The 27,097-nt window shown below is 42.3% G+C and overlaps 1 protein-coding gene and 1 long non-coding RNA gene across 3 annotated transcripts in view; one reads left to right on the top strand and one right to left on the bottom strand.

Annotated features, from left to right (window-relative positions):
* The window catches only part of DHX15 (DEAH-box helicase 15), a 61,628-nt gene extending 44,993 nt beyond the window's left edge, over positions 1-16,635 (bottom strand). Inside the window, exons 1-3 of the mRNA XM_003985486.5 lie at positions 16,418-16,635; positions 9,196-9,631; positions 3,638-3,831 (exon numbers count right to left, since the gene is read on the bottom strand). Of these exons, the coding sequence (XP_003985535.1) occupies positions 3,638-3,831; positions 9,196-9,631; positions 16,418-16,488 (701 nt within the window). The 5' untranslated portion in view covers positions 16,489-16,635. The remainder of the gene's footprint in view (positions 1-3,637; positions 3,832-9,195; positions 9,632-16,417) is intronic.
* Positions 16,636-16,743: 108 nt separating this feature from the next.
* LOC102899853 overlaps positions 16,744-27,097 on the top strand; it is a 32,726-nt gene continuing 22,372 nt past the window's right edge. Inside the window, exons 1-4 of one of the 2 annotated variants that reach the window (XR_006597179.1) lie at positions 16,744-16,827; positions 16,934-17,090; positions 25,036-25,219; positions 25,668-25,804. This is a non-coding gene — a long non-coding RNA (uncharacterized LOC102899853). Of the gene's footprint in view, positions 17,091-25,035; positions 25,220-25,667; positions 25,805-27,097 lie in introns of those variants that run through there. The other variant, XR_006597180.1, reaches the window with a different exon arrangement.

Here is a 27,097-nt window from a genome sequence, read left to right as displayed (position 1 = left end):
TTTAGCTGTGGCGGCTTGAAAACTAATCTGTCTACTGGGACAGGACAGTTTTTTAAGGCTAGTCTAACAGAGTATACGAATTTACACTAGATTCAATCTTCTGAAAATAGCACAGGATTAGACCTAGAATCCAGAATTTAAGTATCTATGTCTGAAACACCGGAAAAAGTACTTTTAAACCCTTAATGTGCCTAGAGATGACTTAAATATACACTAATTTAAGTACTCTTAAAACAAAATTATTTAATTAGCAAAAAAGTTATTTGTTTAGTTTCAACAACGAAATCAGGAAGAGTATGGTTGCAGTCTGAGTCCCCCAGGTAGATTTTTCAGTAGTTAGTCCTCTTTAACCATCCTTCTATGGTCAAAATTAGAAGTTTTTTTCCTCCTGGCTAAATAATGGACATACAGGCATTTATATCCACAGTTGACCCCTGAGCAACACATGTTTGAACTGCAGAAGTCCATTTAAACACAGATTTTTTTCAACAGATGCAGTACAATACTGTAAATGTATTTTCGCTTATTTTTCCCTTGCTTACTTTGTTGTAAGAATACAGTAGATAGTACACACATAACATACAAAATATGTGTTGACGGTTACTGATGAAGCCAATAGTAGGCTACTGGTAAGTTTGGGGGAAGTCACAAGTTATACAGTTATATGCAGGGGTGCCTGGCTGCCTCAGTCAGGTGAGGGTCTGACTCTTGATTTTGGCTCAGGTCATGATTTCACAGGTCATGATTTCACAGGGGTGGGATCGAGCCTCAAGTCGGGCTCTGCGCTAACAGCGTGGAGCCTGCTTAGGATTCTCTCTTCCTCTCTCTCTGCCCCTCCCCCACTCATACTTTCTCTCTCGAAATAAAATAAACATTAAAAAAAAGTTATATACAGATTTGACTTGGGGGGCTGCTGCTCCTACTCCCTATGTGGCTCAAAGTTCATCTGTGTATGAGAAAAGCTAACAGAGGACACTGAGAGCTGCCTGAGGTATTCACTCTTCCTGCCCAATTACCTATAACTGATCTTCCTCCTTAAGTTAAGGTGCTAGCTATTTTCGGGGCACCTGGGTGGCTCGGTAGGTTAAGCATCCAACTCTTGGTTTCGGCTCAAGTCACGGATCTCACAGTTAATCGGATCAAGCCTGCTTGGGATTCTCTTTCTCCCACTCTCACTCTGCCCCTTCCCTGGCTCACACTCTCTCGGTCTCTCTCAAAAGTAATAAGTCAACATTTAAAAAAAAAAAAGAAGAAGATGTTTTTAACATCTGGGATCTGGGGTATTCAAGAAATGAGTTGATAGATGACTATACAAAATATATCTAGAGATTTATGATGAAGCATTCCTATCATCAAAACTATCACTAACTCCTTACTATTAAATGGGATTTACTATCACTTATAGACAATCTTGGATTAGTTTCTAGTTCTTCAAGTTCTAGAAGAAATCTCAGTAAGCTTACCCTGTCCAAAATTAAGTTTTGGGTTTTTTTTTTTTTTAAGTTTAGTAATAGCCTCTGAGAACCATTCCATAAGAAAACATCACAATGCCAAAAATACATTCATTTTGATCTATCAAGTCAATTTGCATTACTTGTCACTCCCTATTAAGTGAACCATAAGCATACATCTTTTGAAAGCCTGCCACTTCCTCTCTCTCTCTCTCTCACACACACACACACACACACACACACTCTCTCTCTCTCTCTCTCTCTCTCTGACCCAGTGTTGCATATAACTTTCTTCTCGCCCCGTTTCCAAATTCCATTTTCCTTGCTCAACCGTAGCTTACCAAACAAGAACATTCAATACAGTGAATGTCAAAATAATTATTTCTTCTAAAAATGAGTAGAATCTACCTTTATTTTCCTCCAGTCCTTGACATTATCTACGTTTTAAATTAGTATAAAATCTTATGATTTTATGTAGTTCTTTCATCAATTATATAATTACAAGTAAACAATATCCAATGAAGTTTAAGATACAAACCAAAACAATGCCTTAAAGTCAAAAGGCAAACTAACTTAAGTAAATACTTGTCCAGCTACTATATTAAAAACAATATTGAGGGGCGCCTGGGTGGCTCAGACAGCTGAGCGTCCGACTTCAGCTCAGGTCATGATCTTCAGTTCGTGGGTTCAAGCCCCACATCAGGCTCTGTGCTGACAGCTCAGAGCCTGGACCCTGCTTTGGATTCTGCGTCTCCCTCTCCCTCTGCCCCTCCCCGGCTCATGCGTGCGTGCGTGCGTGCGTGTGTGTGCGCGCGCGCGCGCACTCTCTCAAAATAAATAAACATTAAAAAAAATTTAAAAAACAAAACAATACTGAGGGGCACTTAGGAGGCTCAATAGGCTAAGCATCCAACTCTTGATTTCAACTCAGGTCATGATCTCATGAACTCACAGGGTGAGTTAGAGCCCTGTGTACTTGGGATTCTCTCCCTCTCTCTGCCCCTCCCCTGCTTGCTTACTCTCTCAAAATAAACATTAAAAAAAAAACAATATTGAATTCTTTAACCTGGAGTTCCAATAAAATATTATCATAGAAGCTAGAAAAAATTGACATGAAACTTAAAGAGTGATTGGATGTTTTGATTACGGAAAAATTTTAAGTTGTGAATATCATAGCTGTATTTTAAGAAACTTTATCTTTGAGCTATAGACACTGCAATATTTAGAGATGAAAATATATAACGTCTAAGATTCGTTCCAAATTATATGGGACAGGGAAAAGGTTGGGATCTGGATGAAACAAGACTGTCACAGCTGAAAATGCCGAATACATGGGAGTTCGTTATACTACTGTAACTTCTGCATACATTTGACAATTTCCATAATACATAATTTACCCTACAACACCGCATATATTTCTGCCATCAATGACTCATTTCACTGCCCATGTAACATTCTGTTCCAAAAATGTCTTTTAAAAACCTCAGGGAAGAGATTACATTGTGACAAATCACTTTTAAAAAATGATTTAAATGTCACATATACACAGAAAAAACAGAAGCAACAAAAGGGGAAGATTTTCAAAAGAATTACCATCAGGCAACATGTATTACGACTTACGCAGAGTACAAGTGTAAGACGAAAAAAAAATTAGGAGTTAAAGAAAATTTTAGAAAAAAGCTCCATATGGTAGTCAATAATGCACCACAGCTATAAAGGAAAAGGAAAAGGAATTTGAGGAGACTCCCAGAGTATATTACAAAACAAAAGATTCCTCTCTTTAGCTCATAATATATGTATGGTAATAGCTGTATAATTAACATTAAAAGCCCTTTTCCCCAAATAATTTCTATCTCATCCCACACACCTTTCTTTCTAAAGTAACTATCCTTTACTAAGATGCATCACTTAACTTTTCTATCATTTAAGTGATAGAACATTTCACCTACGATACAGCACAAAATAACTAAAATCTGACCTTTGAAATTCATTGTCTACTGAGCGATATATATTACACCAGCAAGAAAGAGAATCCATATCAAAAAGTCACCTAGTAAGTCTAGGAAGGTCTACTCTGCACTAGTCTAAACTTGGATGACTTGAGACTCCACTAGCAAGTCCCCTGTCTAGTGGCAGAAAACTGAAAGGAGAGAAACAAAGTAGCCATTTTTAAAGATAGTACTTACTTAAGAATGGTTTTTGCACTACTGCAGTCTTCAAATCGAATGGAGTAACCAACTTCCTGGCCCAACATCACATCCATTTCATCAGCAACTCTCTGAGCCACACTCATTGCAGCCACTCTCCTGGGTTGGGTACAGGCAACTCCTCTCTTGGGTCCTGGTAATGATCGCATGTACTCCACACACCACTGTGGAATCTATCAAATAATTTCACATTTAAATTAAATTCTACTCTGCCTGCATATTAGGTATACTTAACATGTCGTATTTTATTGCATTCCGATCACGTAAAACAAAATTCAGTCAGGCACACCACAAATTATTAAGACTCAAACTTACAGCATGAGCTCTGTGAGCTCTCTAGGCCAAGGAGGAGTCCTACATAACACTGATATGACATAACTGTACTCCTGAACGGGCTAGGTCCCCCGAGGCTGTGCAGAGTACACTCTCTAACATAACTGTTCCATCATTAAGCATTTCTCTATACACTGGAAAGAAACTCAACCCATGAAACATTCTACTTTAGGGGCGCCTGGGTGGCTCACTCAGTTGAGTGTGACTTCAGCTCAGGTTGTGATCTCACGGTTCGTGAGTTCGAGCCCCACATCGGGCTCTGTAGCCTGGAGCCTGCTTTGGATTCTGTGTCTCCCTCTCTCTCTCTCTGCCCCTCCCCTGCTTGCATTCTGTCTCTCTCTCAAAAATAAATAACATTAAAAAAATTTTTTTAATAAAAAAATACAGAAAAATTCTACTTTGTAACAAATGTGAGTTTCCAAAATTATTCTAAGAAACTATTAAATTCTTAATGAATTACAAAATGCAGGTAAAAGTAGAAATCACATCCTCTTGTAGTTATAGAGCTATGTGCCTTCTAAGTCCATTCAAATTTGGTTTGTAAGCCAGCAGAATCTAACTCCTATCCTTCTGCCTGCAGGAGAGGAGGCACAATACCAACACCTCAGGTGCCATCTTAAAAGTCAATTACAGTAATTGTCAATCTCGAATTCAACAGCACCTGGAGAAGCCAGAAAAATCACCAAAAACACCAAGCGCAAGCTGGATGGCTGCCATGGTGACAGTGCATTTCCTCCTTGTTCCATTATCAATAGAACCTAATAGAGCCTCGAATTTCATGGCTCTTCATTCACTTACCTGCGTAAAAACCATGGAAAAAATCTAAGTGATCACTACGAGAAATGGGAATCTACTGCTGTAAGTTCATGATGGGTGTCCATAAAAGCATCCAAAAGCCTAACAAACTCTGATACTAGAGAAAACCCACGTGCGGGTTTTTTTGGTACAGGATCTGTACAAGGACACCTGTATATAGGTTGCTGTATCATTACTGTATTTTAGTTACGTTACTTCTGCAATTTGGGGATAACCGTTTTCACCGACAAATATCTGACAGGGGAAGGGTGACTTTGCAACCTCTCTAAGAATTTTTTAACAATATGTATCTTTAAAGGATTTGAAATGAACAGAAATAAATACTACCCTAAAACAGAAGGGTCTCCTCTCTACGTCTGTAAACCCACAAACCAAAGTTTAAGTGGCTTTCTAGCAAAGTTTTATAGATTTATCTCATTTCATCAAGCTTCTTACATAGGCAAAAACATGTACTTTATAAGACCAAACAAAATGAAATTCAAAGGAACATTTGCCATTCAGTTAAAGCTATTTAAAACTAATTCTGAATTCTGAAGGCAAGAACGTTCAAAAGATTTTTAAATTCACTCCAGTGAAACGGATAACTTACTCCCACTTTAAAAACAAAATATAAAGTTTTGACTAATATAGCAATTTCTGAACTTCTGATCTCAGAACCTCTTTATACTCTTAAAATAACCAAGGATACCAAACTAATAGATTTACTATATTAGGAAATTAAAACTGAAAAATTGTTAGACTATTAATTCCTAACAATAAAAGCCCATTCTATACTAACACAAACATTTTCTATGAAAAATAATTACATTTTCCAAAGAAAAAAGAAAAAATTAGAAGAGTACATTGTTCCTGCATTTTTGAAGATGTCTAATGTCTGGCTTACTAGAAGAGTTTTATTCTCTAATGGGCTTCAATTCTGGATGTGTTGCCATTATTTGTGTTTCACTGGAAGTAAACTCAGAAATTCCCAGGACCTTAGAAAGAGTTTCAAGGACCTTCAAGGGTTCCCAGACAGTATTTGGAAAACGGCGCAGTCAATGCCATCTATTCATAGTTCTAAGAACAGCATTAAGAAGGGAAGCAGGAACGGAAATATGCAGGGTACAGGCTTCTTCAAACCAGGCTTCAAACTGGCTCCAACCCTTCTTTTCAGCTTCTGCCCTTCCATTTGAGGCTACCTTCCTAAAAACCGATCCTCAACCCTCTGGTCTTATTTTACACATTATCCTGATTGGTCTCATTCTCCTCGGACTTCTAACATTACCTAGAATACACCAAATAATAATCCTAATGACAGTTCCCATACCTAACCTTGTGGTCATTTCCACCTGAGAAGCAGTCCATTGATATCACAAATAAGAAGTTCAAAACCAAAACCATTTCTCCCCTTCCTCCAAATACTTATTAATTCCTCCCATGTCCCCTCAGCAGTATTAACATCCTAACTCCAATCCACCTGTCATTCTCCATTCTACCACCTTATCCAGTCAAATTTTTGTGATTACCTCCTACAGAGTCTGTCATCAACATTCTCAAAGACAGAACATTGTTGTAAAAATTCTTATCGTTCTCCTCCAGTGAAATGCTCTGATGGCTCCCCCATCTACAGTATGATACATTAAGGCTCTCAGCCCGCTGTTCATCTCACCTGCCTCTTCACACACACCCTATGTGCTGGCCAGGGTACACAAAGCTTTCTCCTCTCTGAACTTGTGCCCTTGTTCATGCGTTCCCGTGGACTGAAAGAACTAGCTTTAGTCTCTTATATATGGATATAGTAGGAACGTAGCAAGTTGCAATGCACAAAAAGATAACCAAAAATGGCTGACTACTCTTAGTGGTTTCGAGTCAAAGTTTTTAACAGGATTATGTGAAAAAAGCATTTGGATGCAACTCATTATTCAAGCTTTCAGCTTCCCTTTGAATCCCCCAAATGCCCTGCCATTGTAAGTACACAAAAACAAAAAAAATTTTTTTTTTATTAATCCAAATAATCACAAACCTTTTGTTTCGAACTGATGTTCTTCTACATTAATTGCTCCTAAATAAACTCATCTCTGAATTAAGGTTAGCCACGTAAGACCACAGAATAGCAGAATGAAATAAATAAATTTGGCTATAACAAAGGAATAGTTTTAAATACTGAGCCCACCTAAATATCTATTACGTAACCTAGGGCAACCCACTATATCTCTAAGATTGTTATGAGTCTAAGGCTCATTTTGCTCATCTGTAAAATGGTGATTAACTTCCTTGTAGGGTTGTTGAAACACTTAAGTGAGGTAATACATACATAGGACACAGTGCCTAGCTTTATCCAACTGTTAACTAAACAGATAAATTAACACTATGCAAACTAGATAAACCAGTTGAAGTAATTCTTCAAAATACTATACTAAGAAGTTTAGAGTTATTATATCTTTTCACACATTATTCAAATTTTCACAAGGTAATAGTGAAACTGAAATCAGTTTCAATTCCTAATATCAACACAAGAAGTTGTCTTCACTTATTAAGAAAAATCATTTTAAAGGCTCAGTCTTTAAAAGCTTCCAATTCCAGTTGCCATTGTAGCCTTCAAATTGTTTCCGTGATATACCCAAATCGATAGGTTTGTAGCGTATGTAACTTTATTTTTTTTTTAAATGTTTACTTATTTTTGAGACACAGAGAGCACGAACAGGGAAGGCCAGAGAGAGCGGGAGACACAGAATCCGAAGCAGGCTCTGGGCTCTGAGCTGTCAGCGCAGAGCCCGACGTGGGGCTCGAACCCACAAGCTGTGAGATCATGACCTGAGCTGAAGTCGGATCCCCAACCAACTGAGCCACCCAGGTGCCCCTTAAAGGCTCAGTCTTTAAAAGCTTCCTATTCTGGTTGCCACTGTAGCCTTCAAAATGTCTCCATGATATACCCAAATTGATAGGTTTGCAGCATATATAACTTTAAAAAAATAAAATAAAAAAATGGGGCAGGAGGTGGGGAGGTGCACCTGGGTGGCTTTGTCAGTTAAGCATCTGGACTCTTGATTTCGGCTCAGGTCATGATCTCTCAGTTTCATGGGTTCAAGTCCTGCATTGGGCTCTGTGCTAGCAGCGTGGAGCCTGCTTGGGATTCTCCCTCTCCCTCTCTCTCTCTGCCCCTCCCCACTCGCACGGTCTCTCTCAAAATAAGTAAACTTAAAAAAAAATAGAAATAAAATAAAAATAAATGGTAATCGCATATGCAGTATGCTCAATTCTATACATGTATCACAGGTATACAAACGTGGAAAACAAGCCACCAGGAAACACAACATAATAATTTATGAATTTATTAAATTCATTTCGGTACTCCCTGGATTTTCCACATTTTCTACAATGGCCAGGGACTACTACTTTTGTAGTATCTTAAAAACTTTTAAGTCAAGCATACGAAAATATGATTAACACTTCACTCACAGCAAGAAAATGCAAATGAAAAATTACACTCAGGGGTGCCTGGGTGGCTCAGTGGGTTATGCATCCAAGTCTTGATTTCGGCTCAGATCATGATCTCACAGTTTCATGAGTTTAAGCCCCGTTATCAGGCTCTGCACTGACCCTGCAGAGCCTGTTTGGGATTCTCTCTCTCTCTCTCTCTTTCTCTGCCCCTCCCCTGCTCACCATCTCTCAGTCTCTCAAAATAAACTTTAAATTATTTTTAAAAATTACACTGAAATGCCCTTTTTTACCTATCAGATTTGTAAAATTTCACATTCAGTAGTATACTCTATTGGATATGGATCTACTTGCTCATGAAAACCATTAGAAGCAGCATAGGGGTCTATAACGTGGGTCCAGTAAACAATGGCTCATCCATTTTTGAAAAATATCCTAGGCATATTACTAACAAGATACTAGCGTTTACTTCTATGTACACGGGAGGAGGATGTAACTAGATGGATGGAGGTCATGCACGGGGAAACAGACTTTAATTTAGCCATTCCATTTTTTTTTAAGCATAGATAATCCTCACATGGTTCAAAACAATTACAAAACAAAACAAAGAAACAAACGAGAATAGCAAAAACAAAACCGCCCCAATGGTTCAAATCTCTACACTCAAGCAATGGACAAAACTTGTACCTCCAAATTGCACTACCCCAGAATCAAAGTGGTGGGAAAGCATCATTCTGCCATACTTAATATTAACAAAACAGCACTGCTATTTCCCTCTAGACTCAGGAAAACAGGCGTTCCCTACAGGATTCCCACTCTCTGTCACTGAAAAGTGCTAACCATCAAAGCAGCTATTATTCTTCAGGATGTTCTACCAGACAGACAATGGGAAGGACGACCAGAATCAAATAAGCAACATTTAGTAAAGGTAAACATCAATACAGTATATACCATGGTATACGATAACTCACCTGTGTTGTTTTACCAGACCCAGTCTCACCAACCAGTACAAAGGACTGATGTCTAACCAGAATATCTGTAAACCTATCCTTGTATTCCCAAACAGGGAGCTGAAGCCGTTTCTTTAAAATATCATAGTATCGAGGAGTATGGGGTAAGTTGGTAAATGGATTAATGCACTGTGGAAGTGATGTGTGTCCTGCATGTCCGGTGTGTGTTGAATGAGCAGAATGTGTCGAATGTGTTGAATGAGCAGAGTGGGTTGAGTGAGCTGAATGGGAAGCTTTTAAAGGTGGTAATCCAGCACTGATAAGCATAGCGTTAGTCGAAGCTCGCAATTCCTTCTCCTTTTCTTTTTCCCTCTCCCGCTCTCTATCTCCTCTATCACGTTCTCGGTCTCGATCTTTAGACCGATCTTCACGATCCCGGTCCCGATCTCGATCCTTCCTAAAAACAAAAATTTAGAATTCAGATTCTGAAATTTTACGCAAAGTGTTTTTGGCAATGTTACAGTCACAAAGAAAGTAAATGTCCAACAACCAAATGTATAAAACCAATGTAAAAAACTCAATGAATTACTTAAGTATCAGAAATAATGATAATAAAAAGTCCTTATAATCAAGAATTCTCCATGCCTCACCCATAAACATCTTTCCCTCCATGATGAGGCCTCAAATTTTGTTAAGGGACGGCCTCTTTCTACAACCTTTAGTCACCAGCTGAGATAACACAAGAACTCAGACTCGAGTAAGGTAAAATCCCTTCTTAAGTAGGACAGCAGAAGTTAAAAACTGAGGGCAAGGTGGGGAAAAGGTAGAGGTAAATAAAGCAAAAAGAGGGTGATACCACAATCTTCCCCAGATTCTCCTTCATGTTACATGAAATGGTATTTTCTGCATTGACTAGTATGTTCAAAATTCAAAACTGTTTCTGTACTCAAAGACAATTCCTTTTCATGTAACAGGATATAAATTAAAGGACTGTAGGTGAGTTTGTTTCCAAGTTACACTTTCCAGCACGTTCTCAACATTGTTTAATAAGCATATATTTGCTCTATAAGAAATACTAAAATCAATACTTTCATTATTTTGTTTTCATTGTTTACTCCTACACTATCTCCTTTATAACAACTGCAAAACACTGAAATTACTTTGTAAGCCTATGTATATTTTTGTCACCCATCAAGTGAAATATAGCCAATAAAAACAAGCTCCAATGAACAACAGTAAATTTTTTTTAAATGTTAAAATTCTGCAGATGGCCACTGTATTAAACCTACGTCAATTTTAAATACTCAATTCTAGTATCTACTTCTATTTACTAGACATGATTCCCAATACAATACTTTTTAAATAATCTCTGCTTCTTTATTCTACTAATCCTGTTTACTTCAGAACAAATCCTATAGCAAACGGGCCACAAGGTGTTTGGATCCAGACCTGAAATAGTGAAGCAACACAGAGCTAGAAGACAAGCCACTTACACATCACTATCCCTTGTCCATAAGACACAAAAGACATACAAATTTCCCATACCCCAATTATCAGTAGCCAAGCAGGAAGGACCATTCATTCTCTAGCACATCAGCAGGACAAGAGAAATCCCTTGGTAGTATACAGCTAAAATGCTAGACCCAGCAAGAGTTAGGATGGTTTCCCAACTACAGAAAGGAGACCAATTATATTTTATGTTGTCCTCCCTAAAATATAATTGAATTGCACAGTAATTTACATAGACAGAAAAGTTTTATTATGTGCAAACATACATACACACATTTCATATGTATATATACTTTCATATACCCATTTATACTTTTCATATACATACAAAATATATGTATGAAAAGCGATTCTCCCTTCTCCCATCGCAGTGTTCACCTCCAGAATCACAGGAGGTAACAAGCTAGGATTGAAGCCTTTCATCCCATTTGGCACAAAGAAAAAGAAAATCAAAGGGAAAAAGAACCCCAAGGATAACCTAGTAAACATACAAAATTAAGTCTCAGAACTCAGCTCCCTACCCTATCTTTGAAATACGCCATCAACCATCCTTCCTTTGCTTTCCGCATTCTGCCTCTGGTCTCAGGTGCTCATTAATTAAATAAGCATATTGCCCCGAATGTAAATGGGAAAGTTTGTAACTTTGACACAGTAACATGCCCAGCAAAATGAGAAGCACCGTAGCCATGAATGGTTCAAAGACCAGGTATCTTAAAAGGTCACAGAACATAAAAGAACCTTTAAAGAACAATCTGGTCTAAATGCAAAGGATTCATGTTTCTAGTACTCTAGAGGTGGGGGGCAGGGTGCGAGAGAAGACCATTACCTGACCAACAAGAGACATAGGACAAAAATAGAAGTTTAACGAACTCCACCATACTCCTAGCATAGTACCAGGCACTTAACATATGGACCTAATCTTTCAAGAGTTATAAAATACGGGGGATGGAAAGTGATTGACAAAGTAAATCATATCACCTTGTTAACAGCGATACAAAAATGTTTTTCGAGGGCCTAGTTCATCAGAAACTTCACTACCAAAAATAAATATAGCATAGGAAGCATAAAATACATTCTAAGGACACAAGATTTAACTGCTAAGAAATGGAAGTAAAGACACCACTGGCAAGGTATAAGCCTCAATTTACTAACCTGCAAAATGAGAAGTATTAATAAAATAGTAATAAAATAAGAAAGCAACAGGAAGTGGGGCACCTGGATGGCTGTCGGTTGGGTGGCCAACTTGGGCTCAGGTAGTGATCTCGCACTCTGTGGGTTCGAGCCCCGCATTGGGCTCTGTGCTGACAGCTCACAGCCTGCAGCCTGCTTCAGATTCTGTGTCTCCCCCTCTCTGCCTGCCCCTCCCCCACTCGTGCTCAGTCCCTCTCTCAAAAATAAACAAACATTAAAAAATTTTAAAAAGAGGGGCGCCTGGGCTGCTCAGTCGGTTAAGCGTCCAACTCTTGATATCAGCTCAGGTCCTGATCTCAAGGTTTGTGAGTTCAAGCCCCGCATCAGGCTCTGTGCTGACAGAGCAGACAGAGCCTGTTTGGGATTCTGTCTCTCCTTCTCTCTGCTCCTCCCCTACCGTGCTCTCTCTCAAATTAAATACACACACACACACACACACACACACGTGTGTGTGTGTTTATACGTGATTTAAAAAAGAAAGAAAGCAACAGGAAGGATGCAGAGGGTAAATTCAATCATCTTGAAATGCTGCCTATGATTCAAACTACCTACTTTCAATGGCGGAGGGAGGATAAAAATTAAGTCAGCTAGGGAAGACTCTCAAACCCACTGCTTCATAAATAATGTGTAGACTACCAAGTACATGCATGTCGTCTTTTTTCAAACAAGCACTTTTATTATACAAGAGTTTTGTTGTCACAAAGATTTACTCATTGAGACAAGAGTAATGTTTAAAAACCTGAGTAAAAAACAGCCACGGTACTGGCAGGTAGACACAGTATGACACAGTCGTGAAGCACTTGTTTCTTAAATGTCTGAGCCACTGCCCTGGCTCAGCACTTAAGCTAACAGTATGACCACAGTTACTTCTTCGTAAAATGTGGTTACTCATATGTCTTCTGCAGTATTGCAAAAATTAAATAATATACGCAGTGTGCTTAAAATTGTGCCTGAACACAGTAAATGCCCAATAAATATGCTTATCATTAAAGTTTTTTTTTAATTTACAATACCATGTGAAAATTCCACATGAAATAACAAGAACTGCTTATAAGATGTCAACGGATTATTAAAATCAGAATATTTTAAATAAGCAAGCTTTTTTATCTGGCAATCTCACTTCTGGAAGTTCTCCTAAGGATAGAAGTGCACAAACATGTATGTATACATATCAATAATCTTTTCACTTGTAAAATAATAAAGACTGGGAAACTACCTAAACACCAACAAACAGGAAACAGGGCAGACAACTCATGATACCCCTTTACAAATAGAATATTACAGAGCCAGTGAAAAGGATAATGTATATCTAGTCTATTGTTTGACACACTTCTTAGTAAATAAAAACCAAAACACAAAAACAACCAATATTGAAACATCCCACTGGTAATAAATATTACAACTTATATTTGTGAATAACCATGCAAAGACTAAATACAATGCTCATCAAGGGGTTAAACAGGAGGATGAAGATTTCAGAGAAGTTTCTGCCTTTCCTTTGTATCTTTAAGTACAGACATTTCTTCGGTTCCCTGGGGCAAGTGACTTAAAACCTCACTTTCATCAAAGGACTGCAGTGAAAATGTGGTTATACATACAAAGCACCCAGAATCCTTTGGGGAGCACAGTTATGTATTTTACCCATGTTTTATTTGTTTCACTTGTCCACAATTAGGAAGTAATTTCTGGGGTGCCTGGGTGGCTCAGTCGGTTAAGCATCGGACTCTTGACTTCGGCTCTGGTCATCGTCTCACAATTCGTGAGTTCACACCCCGCATCCGGCTCTGCACTGACAGTGCAGAGCCTGCTTGGGATTCTCTGTCTCCCTCTCTCTCTGACCCTCCTCCACTCATGCCATCTCACACAAAATAAACGTTAAAAAAAAAATGTTTTTTTAAGGAAGTAATCTCTGAAACAAACATCAAAATGGATAATGTCCCTATGTTCATGAAGTTTTCTCCATACTTCAGCTGCCTTTTTTGGTAATAATTTTATATTATTATAGAAAACGTGGGATGATGAAAAAAGCAGTAATAAGGTCACTATGTAACAGAAACCTTCAACTTTTGTACTTGATTTCCAAATAAAATACAGCAGGACTAAATAATGCCAGATACAGTTTGGGAACTTGAATCTAAATGAAATCTTCCACCAAATTACCTTCCTTCTCTGGGGAAATGGGCCAGCCATTTTCAGCAGTGGAGTTCATAAGACTGACAAGCCTATTATTCCCTTAGATAAAACCACTTGCTAATAACTATTAGGACCAAAAACAAAAAACCCTTCAAGACTGCATGGCAGTCAACACAAGTTAACTTTTAAAATTATCCAATTGGTGGTGGTGGTGGGGGGGGGGGGACCCAAGCACTATCAAACATTGTAACCCACTGTTAAAGAAAATTCGTTCTGTGAGAAGTGATACAGAAATGCGTACAGAAACTTCTCTCCAGAATATCTCAGAACTTGGGCTTTATTCCAAAGAACTCTCCTTCACCAACAGGTAGATATCATGTGATATCCAAGAGAATCATAGGGTCACCATCGCAGACCCGAAAACGTCCACATTTTTACAGAGCATATCTGTTTTGCAAGAGAAAGGGAGCAGCTCTATATGTACCATGGAACCACTCATCTCAAGAAAAGCATTTAAATGGTGCACATACACACAAATATGAATAAATGAATTCACTGCATCCCAGTGTATTTTGTTCCAACGTGAACTCGTGTGAGAGACATCAGGTGCATCTTAGCCAGATGATGCAATTTATTTTTACTTCACAGGAACCAAGAACCAAGAGCTCCCTACTTTACAACCCGTTACAAATGTCATTAAGATAGGCTGCATTGACTTAACTACAGCCATGGTCTGTGCTGTAAAGAAAATGGCCAAGAGTGAGAACGAAAAGATCAAGGTTCCAGATCCAGCTACACACTAAGAGCCCAAGCCACCTTCACGGAGTCTCCATCTCTCATCCCTCGAGTGGAGCTGATTATACTCTTCAAAGTCACTTCCAGCTCTAAGGAGTCTGTAACACTATAACCCAAATGTGCTGAAGTTTTGCTGGGGGCAGGGGAGGAGAGATCCTAAAAAGAAAATAGCCTAAAAATAGAGAAAACGAATGTCTAACACTGTAAAACTAAAAAAATCACAAGATTAAAATGTTACATACTTCTGCTTTCCACATTCAACACGGGAAGGTATCAAAAAGTACACCCTACCCTGGCTTATACTCCAGACACTGAACAGACACCTGGAAACCAATCCAAATGAAGAACTTTGGGCGGACAAAAATTCACAGAAGTTATATAGATGGCTTGACACAGTGATTCTTTACGCTCTCTCCACATACGCAAGGATAAAACTGTGAAAAGTATTTGGATACTCAGACTTTTGTGTTCTAGCCTGAATTATCCAAATAAATCTCTGAACTTCAGGAATGAAAACACACACTGGACAAGAAACGATTTTGATGAAATTGCTAAAGTCAACTGTTGAATTCCTCTGTAGCTTTCAGAAAATGCGAAGGGAAAGCAATCGGAAACATCACGAGTCTATTTCAACTCCCCAACAACCTCCCCACGGGCGACATTTTGCCATAAATACTAAAAACGTTTTGAAAGGTGTCTGCCTGTTTCGAAAGCTACTAGCAGAGGGGCAGAAAACGAGAACTTCTTGGGGGGGGGGGGGGGGGGGGGAATGCCTTCTAATTCCCATCCCAGGGATGCCCAACAACCAGTTTTAGCCAAAGCAGGAAATAAAGGAGATGGCGGGAGCGTACGCAGAGAGCGGAAGTTTGCCTAGTATCTACTTTGAAGTGTTTGAATGGACCGAGACACAAGCTCTCCCGCCAAACTACAAATGCAGTGGCTCCAAACTACAAATGCAGTGGCTCCAATCCCCCAGCCCTCGTGCCCATCAGGTATACTCCACATTTTCCTTTCCCCCGCAGGCCCTCTACTCTCCCTTCCCCCGAGAACTCGTCCGCACGCCTCACTCAACTCCCGCCACCCCCATCCCAACCTACACAAGAATCCACGCGCTTCCCTCACTTTCTGGCCTCCGCGTTTCTCCTTGCGGGGCACCCAGCCACCCCCACCCCCCGCAAGGTCCTCTCCGCGGTCGCTCGGCCTGAGAAATACCTGGTGCCCTTGGAAGGGAAGACTCCCGCCGCGCCCTCCCCCACCCTCTCCAGGCCTTACCCGGGAACCCAGGCCACGAGGTCCGCGGTTCCTCCCGGCTGCTCCCCTCGAAGTGACTCTTGCTTGGCTCGGCCCGGGGAGGAGGCGCCCTCGTGGCCACACAGGCCTCTCCACCCTCCCGATTGGGCCGGGCGGCGGCCGCACCACACATCTCCCCGCGCCCTTGCCCAGCCGAACACCGGGAGTGGCGCCGCTTTCCCCGACCCGCCGCTAGTGAGCCAAGCCCAGAGGGAAACAAAGGGTCGGGCTCCAGGGCCGACGTGGCTAGGCCGGCCCTGGCCCGCTCTCCGCGGGGACCCCAACAAAGCCCGAGCCGCTGCCTCGCGCCCCCGGCCTGGCTTACCCATCGGTCCCCGCACGCTTCTTGCCGGAGGGGTAATCCTCCCCCAGGTCCAACCGGTGCCGCTTGGACATCTTCGGACTCTGCAAGCGCGCGGATTTGAAGGAAGAAGAAAAAGAAGCTGGCGGCTGTATTGGTACAGTCGAGGGCAGCTACTTAACTCTGGAGGACCCCCACCCCTCCCGCTACAACAGCCTACACCGTGCGGCCGGAACCAGGAGCTAAAATGGCGGCGGCGGCGAGGGCTGGGCCTGCGCGCGCGCTTCCGCAGCGTGCTGTGCGTGCTATGCGTGCATGCGTGCGTGGTGCGCGCGCACGCATCGTAGGCGGGAATCCCAGGCCCGCCCTCCTTCCGCCTCGGCGGCTTCTTCCCTCCTGAGAGCTCTGTCCGCCAACGGTGCGGCTGCTCAGAGGTATATGTACTATGGCCTTCCGGCCTTTCTGATTTGGGAAATTCAGAGAGGAGACAGTCTAGTCCTGCTTAGGAAATTTTATCCGTCTCCATTATCCTGGCTTTAGGGGAGTCTGACACCATGAGAGGTTAAGAAACTAATCGAGATCATGACAGCAAAAACAGGGCAGAGCCAAATTTGGAACCCAGTATTTTATAACTCCAAATCTAAAAGAACTTGCAGCCACTGACCAGACCCCTTTCAATTATGTCAGGGAAACTGAGGTGAGAAAATGTCAAAACTCTCCGTGATCCATTTTGCCTTTTTTTTTTTTTAAACTAGCACGGGCGGCCTGTATTCAATCTATATTTTGTTTGTATGTATGTTTTTTCCCAGAATAGAGGAAACTGGCAGTAAAGGCGTAATTTGCTTTTTTTTACCCCCTGTGTGCCTATTATGGGGTTCCACAGTGTTAACCCTACTTCTGTCCTCATTTTTACAGTGACACTGCAAGGTAGGTGTTAATAGATGTGAACACTGAGCCTGGGGAAGGTAAGTCATACGGTCATAATAGCTATCCGAAAGCCATAGAAAATTGTTGGGGTGAAATGACTTTTATGACTTTTGTGGGTCTCTGCACCCAGAGCATATGTGTTTCCCAGTTTGAAGGCTACCATTAAGTACTTTAAAATTTTGGAGAAATAATGATGGAAAAGTAGGAATTCTATCCACCCTAAGAGAATCAGCCTGTCTTAAATGTGCAAGGAGACCTGGTGAAGGAGGATCTGAAATCAAGACAGTGATGCTTCTGCCTTCGTCCTAGGTTGTACTGAAAGAAAAGGATAACGTAATCAATTGTGTTGTAATCTGAATGAAGAAAAGCCATACCTACCAAAAGATAGTGGCCTTTCTGGAATCTATAATAAGGGGAACAAAAAGCCAAAATCTGCCAGAACGTTCACACTGCTTGGAAGGAGGGGCAGAGTCCTGTGCCTGGATGTTCTACCTTAGATTTTTAGATACAACTGGCCCTAGAAGAGAGAAGAGCCACCCACCAGGTCCCTAGAGCTTCCTGGAAATGCCAGGAAATACTTCCTTTACACCAACTCTTTATCTACTAGACAAACCTTTGATCTATTATTTGTTTTGTCTGTGGCATGAATTTATTCACCTGGAGGGAACGTCTTATGCAACTAACCAGCTCCAAATGTCCAGTCAGAGATGTCTTCCAACCTAAATTAACGATAATGAAAATAGCAAATGCATATGAAGAACTTAATGCGTACCAGACACTGTTTCACGTATATAAATATTTTCTTAAGTTCATTTATTTATTTGAGAGAGAGCGAGCCGGGGAGGGGCAGAGAAAGGGAGAGAGAAATTCTCAAGCAGGCTCTGGGCTGATAGCGTGGAGCCTGACGCAGGGCTCGATCCCACCACTGGGAAATCATGACCTGAATGGAAATCAAGAGTCAGATGCTTAACCGACTGAGCCACCCAGGCGCCCCTGTTTCTTGTATATTTTAACCTATCTGGCCCTTACAACAACTTTCAGCTAGGTGCTATGAGCTAGACTCCTTTACAGATGAGGAAACGTGCACAGACAGGGTTAAGCACTGTGGGCAAGATCACAGTTCTGGGATTCCCAGACTGTGTTTAAGTGCTATGCTGTGCTGCTGCTAAGTAGGTATTCTTATCCCACGTTGTTCTCCTAGAGTTTGGTTATTAAGGACAAGTTCCCTGAATCTGACAAACTCAATGTGGACTGATAAACTGAATTTTCGACATTGTACGAGGGGAGGACTCATTTACAGGGCTCTGGGTAGACAAGTTAGGATTTGGAAGATCTGAACCCAGCCTGACTACAGAGCCACACTATTAACCACTACACTGCATCACTATTGTCTATCTTAATTACTTCATGTACTTACTCACTCAATGAGTGTTTATTAAACCCCCATGTCAGGCACTGAGTTTAGTCCTGGGGAGACTAGACAGAACAAAACAGTCATAGCTCCTGCCTTCGTAACACTTATCAAAGGAAGAGAGGCATTAAACAGCTATGTACGAAAATACCTGTCATTTGTTAAAGCTCTGATAAGCGCCAAAAGGGCCATCTAAAGGGGACAGGTGCTCTGCACACATATAACAAGTGGTTCTGACCAGAATGAGTGTTAGGGGAGACCTGAGAAAAAGACATGTAAACAAAGACCTAAAAAACGGGTACAAATTGGTCAGGCAAAAAGAGGAAAGCATTCCAAACAGAAGACAGCCTGTGCAAAGGCCCCAAAACTTTCAAAGGTCAGATGCAATCCATAGACCAAACAAACGACTGCAACGAGATGAGGAAGACATGATCCCGCAGATCCAAGAAGGGACCACATCATGCAGAGCCTGAGGGGTTTTGCTAAGGACGTGGAGACTTTATCCTTCCCAAGAGCAACAGGAGGGCATCACAAAGTTTTAAGTGCGAAGACAGTATGATCACCCTTGAGCAATTGCCAGGATCAGTTGCCACAAATCCCCCGCTTTGGATTCTCTTTAGCAGCAAAACGCCAACTAATTTGCAAGAATCTTCAGTACTGCCTTTAATCACCCTGTCCTCTCTCCACCACTTAATGGATAGAAATGGTTACAAAGTGTAGTCGGCACTATGATTGGGCATGGAAATCCTGCCAAGAGTGAAAGACATCCCTCACTTCCCAAGAAGGCTACCTGCAGACATCCTTTAGCTGTCAGCTTCTTTCAGGAAGCTCATTGGCTAAGGGAAGGTCCCCGATGGCATTTTGAATACAGTGTGGAAGTATATGCGCCTCGTCCGTCTTCCTAACTTGGGACAACTGTGAGCTCCAGAGTCAGAGCTCCCTGCGAGGTCATCTGGGGCTGTTGTTATAATGGCATCTTCTGTACCGCAATACGGTTCGGTCGGTAACCACCCAGAGAGTTAGCTCAGACCCCACAGTTAGGTGTATAGTCCTCAACAAGACTGGCCTTGCTCCAGATGCCATCCACAAGTTCGGGGGGCCCAGGCCACCTGCACTTCTGACTAACTGGCTGCAAATTCAGGTTCCCCCACAACTCCCTCAGGTTCACTAGTTTGCTACAATGACTCACAGAACTCAGGAAAGCACTATCATTATGAGTACAATTTTATTATAAAGGATACGAATTAGGACCAGTCAGATGAAGAAATAGCATGAGGTCTGGGAGGGTCCTGAACCCAGAGCTTCTGTACCCTCTGCCTGTGGAATTAGGACACATCACACTCCCAGCACGTAAATGTATTCACAAACCAGGAAGCTCCACCAGGTTTCAGTGTCCAGAGTTTTTACTGGGGTTTCATTTTGTAGCCATAATTGATTGAATCATTAGCCCCATGATTGAACTCAATCTCCAGCCTCTTTTCTCCTCCCTAAAGGTCAGGAGGTTGGGCTGATGTCAAGAGGCTCAAAGCCTCAAACTTTTTTTTTTTAATTCTTTTTAATGTTTATTTTTAAAAGAGACGGGGGGGGGGAGGGAGGGGAAGGGCAGAGAGAGAGGGAGACACAAAATCTGAAGCAGGCTCCAGGCTCCAAGCTGGCAGCAAAGAACTGGATGCAGGGCTCGAACCCACAAACGGGTGAGATCACGACCTGAGCCCAAGTCAGCCACGTAACCGACTGAGCCACCCAGGCGCCCCTCAAAACCTCAACCTTTTAATCGCAGGGTTTGTCTTTCTGGCATAACCAGCCCTCACCCTGAACCATCTTATTAGCAAACTCAAGTGTGGTCCAAAGACCCACCATAAATGGCAAAAACAGTCCTATCACTTGGGAAATTCCAAGGGTTTAGAAGTTACCTCTCAGGAACCAGGGACAAAGGCCAGTCAAATCCTGCATTATGCAAAAGCATCACAGCCCATCTTTTTCACTGTCTGATCCTGCTGTCCTCTCTTCCCTTCCACCGGTGTTGGTCCTAAGTGTACTCCTTAATAAACTTCCTTAACATTGATCTTTGCTTCAGAGTTTACTTTTTTAAAAAAAAATTTAATGTTTATTTATTTTAGAGAGAGAGAAGGGCAGAGAGAGAGGGAGTCACAGAATCCGAAGCAGGCCCCAGTCTCCGAGCTGTCAGCACAGAGCCTCACGCGGGGCCCGAATCCACAAACCACGAGATCACAACCCCAGCTGAAGTCGGAGGCTTAACCGACTGAGCCACCCAGGCGCCCCCAGAGTTTACTTTTCATGGAACCCACTCGAAAAGATTTGGTGCCAGGAACGGTCCAAGAAAGCAGACGCCGTGGTTGCATTTTGAAGTTGGCCACTGGTCGCCGGCCCACAATGAATCAGTGTTGATGGGTAGAACATAGCTACCACGAGAAAACAGGGCAATTGTTAAAAGTTTTGCCCATGGTGTACTGGGAAAGAGCCTGTGGTATATAGTGAAAGAACATGCATTGCTGTCAAAATATGAGGGAAATAGTCACTGTAAACATATAGGATGTGATGGCTACTGCTAAATGGAGTTGATGCTTTGGAGAGATAATCAATGATTAGAGTGGTAGATCTGCAATTCAAAGTGAAGTGTGAACACCAGAAGACCTTCTGGGAGCATATAAAGAAGTTCTCATCTCCTGCAGTGGGAAGGCAGAGAACACTGAGGACCAGTCCCAGGACTTAAACCTGACAGTACAGAAAGCCAAGTGGAAACTTGCAAAGATTAAACTCTCAACTTAGGCAGACGTGATATGTCAAAGGCAGGGCCCTGGTAGGGAAAGAGTGGAACTGTCACACATGGGATGGGGGCACTTAGGTTGATACACCCAAACAATGTTGAATTTCTAAATTCCCTTCAACCTACTGAGACTGCCCAAATGCCCCACTCCTCCCTATTAAAAGCTAGTGGTCCTTGCTTGTGAATTAGTGACAGGCCTCCTGTCTGTGGGATAATAATGCACTTCTCTCAGGATATACCCCCACTTCCCCTGCTGACTACTAGGCAATAAAGTGAAGTCACAACATATGATATTCCAGGGACATCTTAGGGTTGATGATATTGGAAAGTGACCCTGTCCCACAAAGGCTGTAAGACCTAGCTAACAGGTACCTGCAGGAGCCAAGAGGGTGTGCATGGCAACAACGAAATTTAAGTGTAAGGAACACGTTAAGACAGGAGATACAATAGGGGCACCTGGGTGGCTCAGTAGGCTAAGCGTCCGAGTTCAGCCCAGGTCATGATCTCACGGTTCCTGGGTTTGAGCCCCGCATTGGGCTCTGTGCTGACAGCCTGGAGCCTGCTTCAGATTCTGTGTCTCCCTCCCTCTCTCTTCCCCTCCCCCGCTCTCACTCTGTCTCTCAATAATAAATAATAAACATTTTTTAAATAAAGAGAGGAGATATGATAGAATTATATAAAATGCTCAATTTAAACCACGGAAGGCAAGCAAAAGAACAGGTGAAAAAAGAAATAAAGAAAAAACTATAAGGAATAGAAAACGGTTACAAAATCAACCTAGGGAAACAAGAAAAACAACTTACTTTAAGTAAAGGATTCAGAAGAACCTGGGTGACTCAGTCCTTTGAGCTTACTTTAAAAATAAATAAAGGATTCAGGAGAACCTGGGTGACTCAGTCAGTTGAGCTTCCGACTTCGGCTTGGGTCATGATGTCACAGTTCGAGAGTTTGAGCCCCGAGGTGGGCTCATTCCTGTTAGCAGGGAATCTACTTCATAGCCTCTGCCCCTCCCCCTCCCTTTCTCAAAAATAAACATTTTTTTGAAAATGGGGAAAGGATTTTAATAGACATTTCTCCAAAGTAGATACACAGATGACCGATAAGTACATGTAAAGATGCTCAACATCACTAGTCATTAGGGCAATGTAAATTCATACCACAATGGGAGGGTCACCTGGGAGGGACACCAAGTGTCCGACTCTTGGTTTCAGCTCAGGTCATGATCTTGTGGTTTCGTGAATTCAAGGCCCACGTTGGGCTCTGTGCTGGCAGCTAGGAACCTGCTTGGGATTCTCTCTCTCCCTCTCTCTCTCTGCCCCTCCCCTACTCATGCTGTCTCTGTCTCTCTCAAAATAAATAAATAAAACGTTAAAAGAAAAAAAAACACACAATGGGAAGCCACTTTCACACCCATTAGGATAGCTACTACAACAAATAAATATTGGCAAGGATTTGAAGAAATTGGAAACCTTGTGCACTGCTGTTGAGAATGTAAAATGGAGTAGCTCAGTTGGTTAATGACTCTTGATTTCAGCTCAGGTCGTGATCTCATGGCTGTGAGATGGAGCCCCGCGTCGAGCCCCGCATCAGGCCCCCTCTGTGCTAGGCATAGAGCCTGCTTAAGATTATCTCTCTCCCTCTCCCCCTGCCCCTCCCCACTCGAAAGACATGTATTATATGATTCCACTCATGTGAGGTGCCTAGAGTGGTCAAATTCAGAGAGACAGAAAGTAAAATGGTGGTTGTCAGGGGCTGGGGAGAGGTAGAAATGGGGATTTCTTGTTTAATGAGTACAGAGTTTCCATTTGAAACACGAAACCTTTCTAGAGATGAGTATATGCACAACAATGTGAACACAGTACCACCGAACCATATACTTAATGGTTAAAATGGCAACCATCATGTTGTATATATTTTGCCACATTAAAAAGAAATGAGAGAAAGAAGGTAAAAATTGTTGCTTCCCTTAAAGATCTGAAAGATGGATGGGTGGGAGTCTGCATCATACCTCCATTTAATTTACTGGTCTGGACGCTGCAAAATCCAGCCAGATTCTGGAAAATGGCAGTTGACTATCGCAAACCTAATTAATAGCGTCCCCAATGGCAGCTGCTGTGTCAGGTGTGTTACCTCTGCCAGAGCAGATTAGCATGGACTCAGGTATGTGACATGTGGCAGTGATCTGGCAAATCCACCCTTTTTCTATCCCTATCAAAACAAGAATCAGAATTCACATTCCTTTGGAGTATGCAACAGTTTCCATTTATAGACTTGCCCCAGTGCTGTGTTAACTCTGCCGTCCTCTGTTATAACAGAGCCTAAGGAGACATGAACCAGCTGGACCTCCCACAGAATATCACACTGGTCTGGGAAATTGGTGACATCATACTAGCGAGACCAAATAAATGAGTGGCTGGGAGTCTGGAGGCCTTGGTAAATCACATGCACTCTTGAGGGAGGCAAACCTTGAAAGATTCAGGAGCCTGACCCATAAGTAATTTTTTAGAGTCTAGTGATCTTCGCTATGCGGGGACATCCCCTCCTCGCCATCATGCACAATGCCTGCCAGGTTGGTCTCTTCAAGTTCTAAAAGCAATATGCTCCGGGGCACCTGGGTGGCTCAGTCGGTTAAGCATCCGACTTTAGCTCGGGTCATGATCTCGTGGTTTACAAGTTCAAGCCCCGTGTTGGGCTCTGTGCTGATAGCTCAGAGCCTGGAGCCTGTGTCAGATTCTGTGTCTCTGCCCCTCCCCAGCTCATGCTTTGTCTCTTTCTCTCTCAAAAATAAATAAACATTAAAAAAATCTTTTTAAGAAGCAATATCTTCCCAGAAGTACTGCTCCAACTCACTGGGTGACACAGCTGGAAAGGACTCTGCCACGGGTCCAGGCTGGAGGGCAAACAGCTAGCCTTCTGGGCCATACCGTTGAGCAGATCCTATGGCATTAGGGATATCAGTGATGGAAAGAGATGTCACATGGATTTTACGTAACTACAATTGGAGAATCACAATGTGGATCCATAGGATTCTGGATCAAAACCCTATCAACTACGACAGAGAGTTGAACACCTTTCACAAAACAGCTTTGGGAGTACTATCAGGCCCCAACTGAGGCAGGTACCTTATCATAGAACATCAAGTGACCATGACACTAGAACTGCCCCTCGTGAGCTAGGTTCTATGACTTTCTCCAAACCATAGAGTGGGATGGGCCCAGGTGGAGGAGGAACCTTTAGGACTGGATGTCAATAAAACCAGAAAGCAGAAAACTGCCAGAGCGGGAAGCGGGCATGTAGCTCAATCATCCACCCCCGGTCTACACCACCCCTCCCTCAGCTGTAATGGTATGCTGGAGCCAGTTCGTACCAGCTCGCGCGAGCTCATTGTTAAATTTTCAGGAATGTTGCCATCCCGCTGACATCCCGTGGATAGTTGGAAACCGACCACAGTAGAAGTATTTCTCCCACGAAAGTGAGCCAATGCTGCAAATCACATATTTTTTTCCTTTTTTTCAGTAAGCTGGTTGTTACATACTTACCGGGACACCGCCGCTCATCTCCCCTCTCAATGATCAGGTGATGCAAGAGGGAAAAGCCTGAGACGGATTCACAAATGGCTCGACTGGGTTTGTTGGTGAAAGCTGGAAATGAACAGAGGCTGCACTGCCGCCTCACTCAGCATGGTCCTGAAAGATTAGCGGTAAGGAGATGTCGTCGCACTCAGTCAGCCACTTTGCCTGTGAAGAAATGAGAACACAGGGATTCGTGGGCAATGCTGGATAGCTTGACCATCTGGTCAGGGGTCTGGAAGCAGAGAGCCTGAAAGACTGGGGGGACAATGGTAGACAGTGAGGATTAGGGTAAAGCCATGCAGTTGAAGTGGGCACAGAGTGCCAAGACCTTTATTTCATATGCTAATGCATATCAGAGAACATCCATCATAGAAGAGGCACTAATAAACCACATATCATCCAGTGATAGACAGGCCCTCTGTCATCAGCCACTCCAGTGCTTGCTTGATGGGCAAATGAATGAAATTGTCATGGTAGCAGGGATGGAGGCTATATGTGGATGCAACAGCCTGGATCCCACATAACAAGGCTGATCTACCTGTTGCAACAACTGAATGTCCAACCTTTTCATAACAGAAACCAGCACTGAATGCCCAGCATGATACAACTTCTCCAAGAGACCGAGCAACCGCTTGATAACAGGTTAACTACTTTGGATACCCTGGAAGGGGCAGCCATTCATTTTGCAAAGAATAAACACATTTTGACAAGAATAGGTATGGGTTTGCTTTCTCTATCCACAGATCCTCAGCCAGTACCATTATCCATGAGCATATGGAATATTTAATCCCCCATTATGAGATTCCACATACTATTGTGTCAGACAAAGGGACCTACTTAACATTAAAGGAAATGCTGGAACAGACACATAACCAGGAGGTACGCTGTTCCTATCACATGGTGCAATACCCAGAAGTGATGAGTATGATGGGATAACTGGCTCAGAGACAACATCTTATGAAGATGGCATGCCATCCACCATAATGCGATGCACATGCTAAATAAATGACTTTGGGGGCGTCTGGGTAGCTCAGTAAGTTGGGCATCCTACTCTTTTTTTTTTTAATTTAACTTAATTTTATTTATTTTTGACAGAGAGAGAGAACGAGAGTAGGGGAGGGGCAGAGGGAGAGGGAGACATAGAATCAGAAGCAGGCTCCAGGCTCTGAGCTGTCAGCACAGAGCCTGATGCAGGGCTTGAACTCAAGAACCCATGAGAACATGACCTGGGCCGAAGTTAGACACTTAACTGAGCCACCCAGGCGCCCGTGGACATCCTACTCTTAATTTTGGCTCAGTGCTGAGTGTGGAGCCTGCTTGGAATTCTCTCTCTCTCTCTCTCTCTCTCTCTCTCTCTCTCTCTCTGTCTTTCTGTGTTCTGTCTCTGTCTCTCTCTCTAACAAACAAACAAAAACCCCACTAAATAAATGACTTTTACATGGTGCTGTTTCCCCAATAGGTAGAATACATAGATCTGGAAATCAGAAGTTGGGAGAAAGAGTATCCCCACTTTCCTTCACTTCTAATGATTCATTTTGAGAATTTGTACTTTCCATTCCTGAAAGTCTGGATTCTGAATAATTAAGGGTCTTGGTTCCTAAAAGGGAATACTCCTACCATGACCGTCAACTGGGCTCTCTAAGCTCTTCATGCCAAGGGACCAGAAGGCAGGAAGAGGAATCACCAACCTGGCAGAAGTAATTGGCTTTGGTCACCAGAAGGAGATAAGGCTGCTGCTACATAAAAAAGAATATGTTTTCCACTCAGGTGATTCATTTGAGCGCCTCTAGATACTCTGTTTTCTAAATTTGATAATAAATATACAAATGTAGTAGCTATAGCCTGAGAATGCCATAATGACCAGGGACTCAGACCCTTAAGATTTGAAGGCCTGGGTTTTATTACCAGGTAAGCCATCAGGAGCACCCAAGATGCTGCCTGAGAGTGAGGGTAAAGTAGATGGGCAGTAGAAGAAGGAGGCAATGAGGATTCATTGCAGCATTGAG

Source organism: Felis catus, chromosome B1 (assembly GCF_018350175.1).
Source record: "Felis catus isolate Fca126 chromosome B1, F.catus_Fca126_mat1.0, whole genome shotgun sequence".
Taxonomy (NCBI): Eukaryota; Metazoa; Chordata; class Mammalia; order Carnivora; family Felidae; genus Felis; species Felis catus.
Note: the sequence above shows the minus strand (reverse complement) of the source record. Positions and strands in the feature narration are given on the sequence as shown.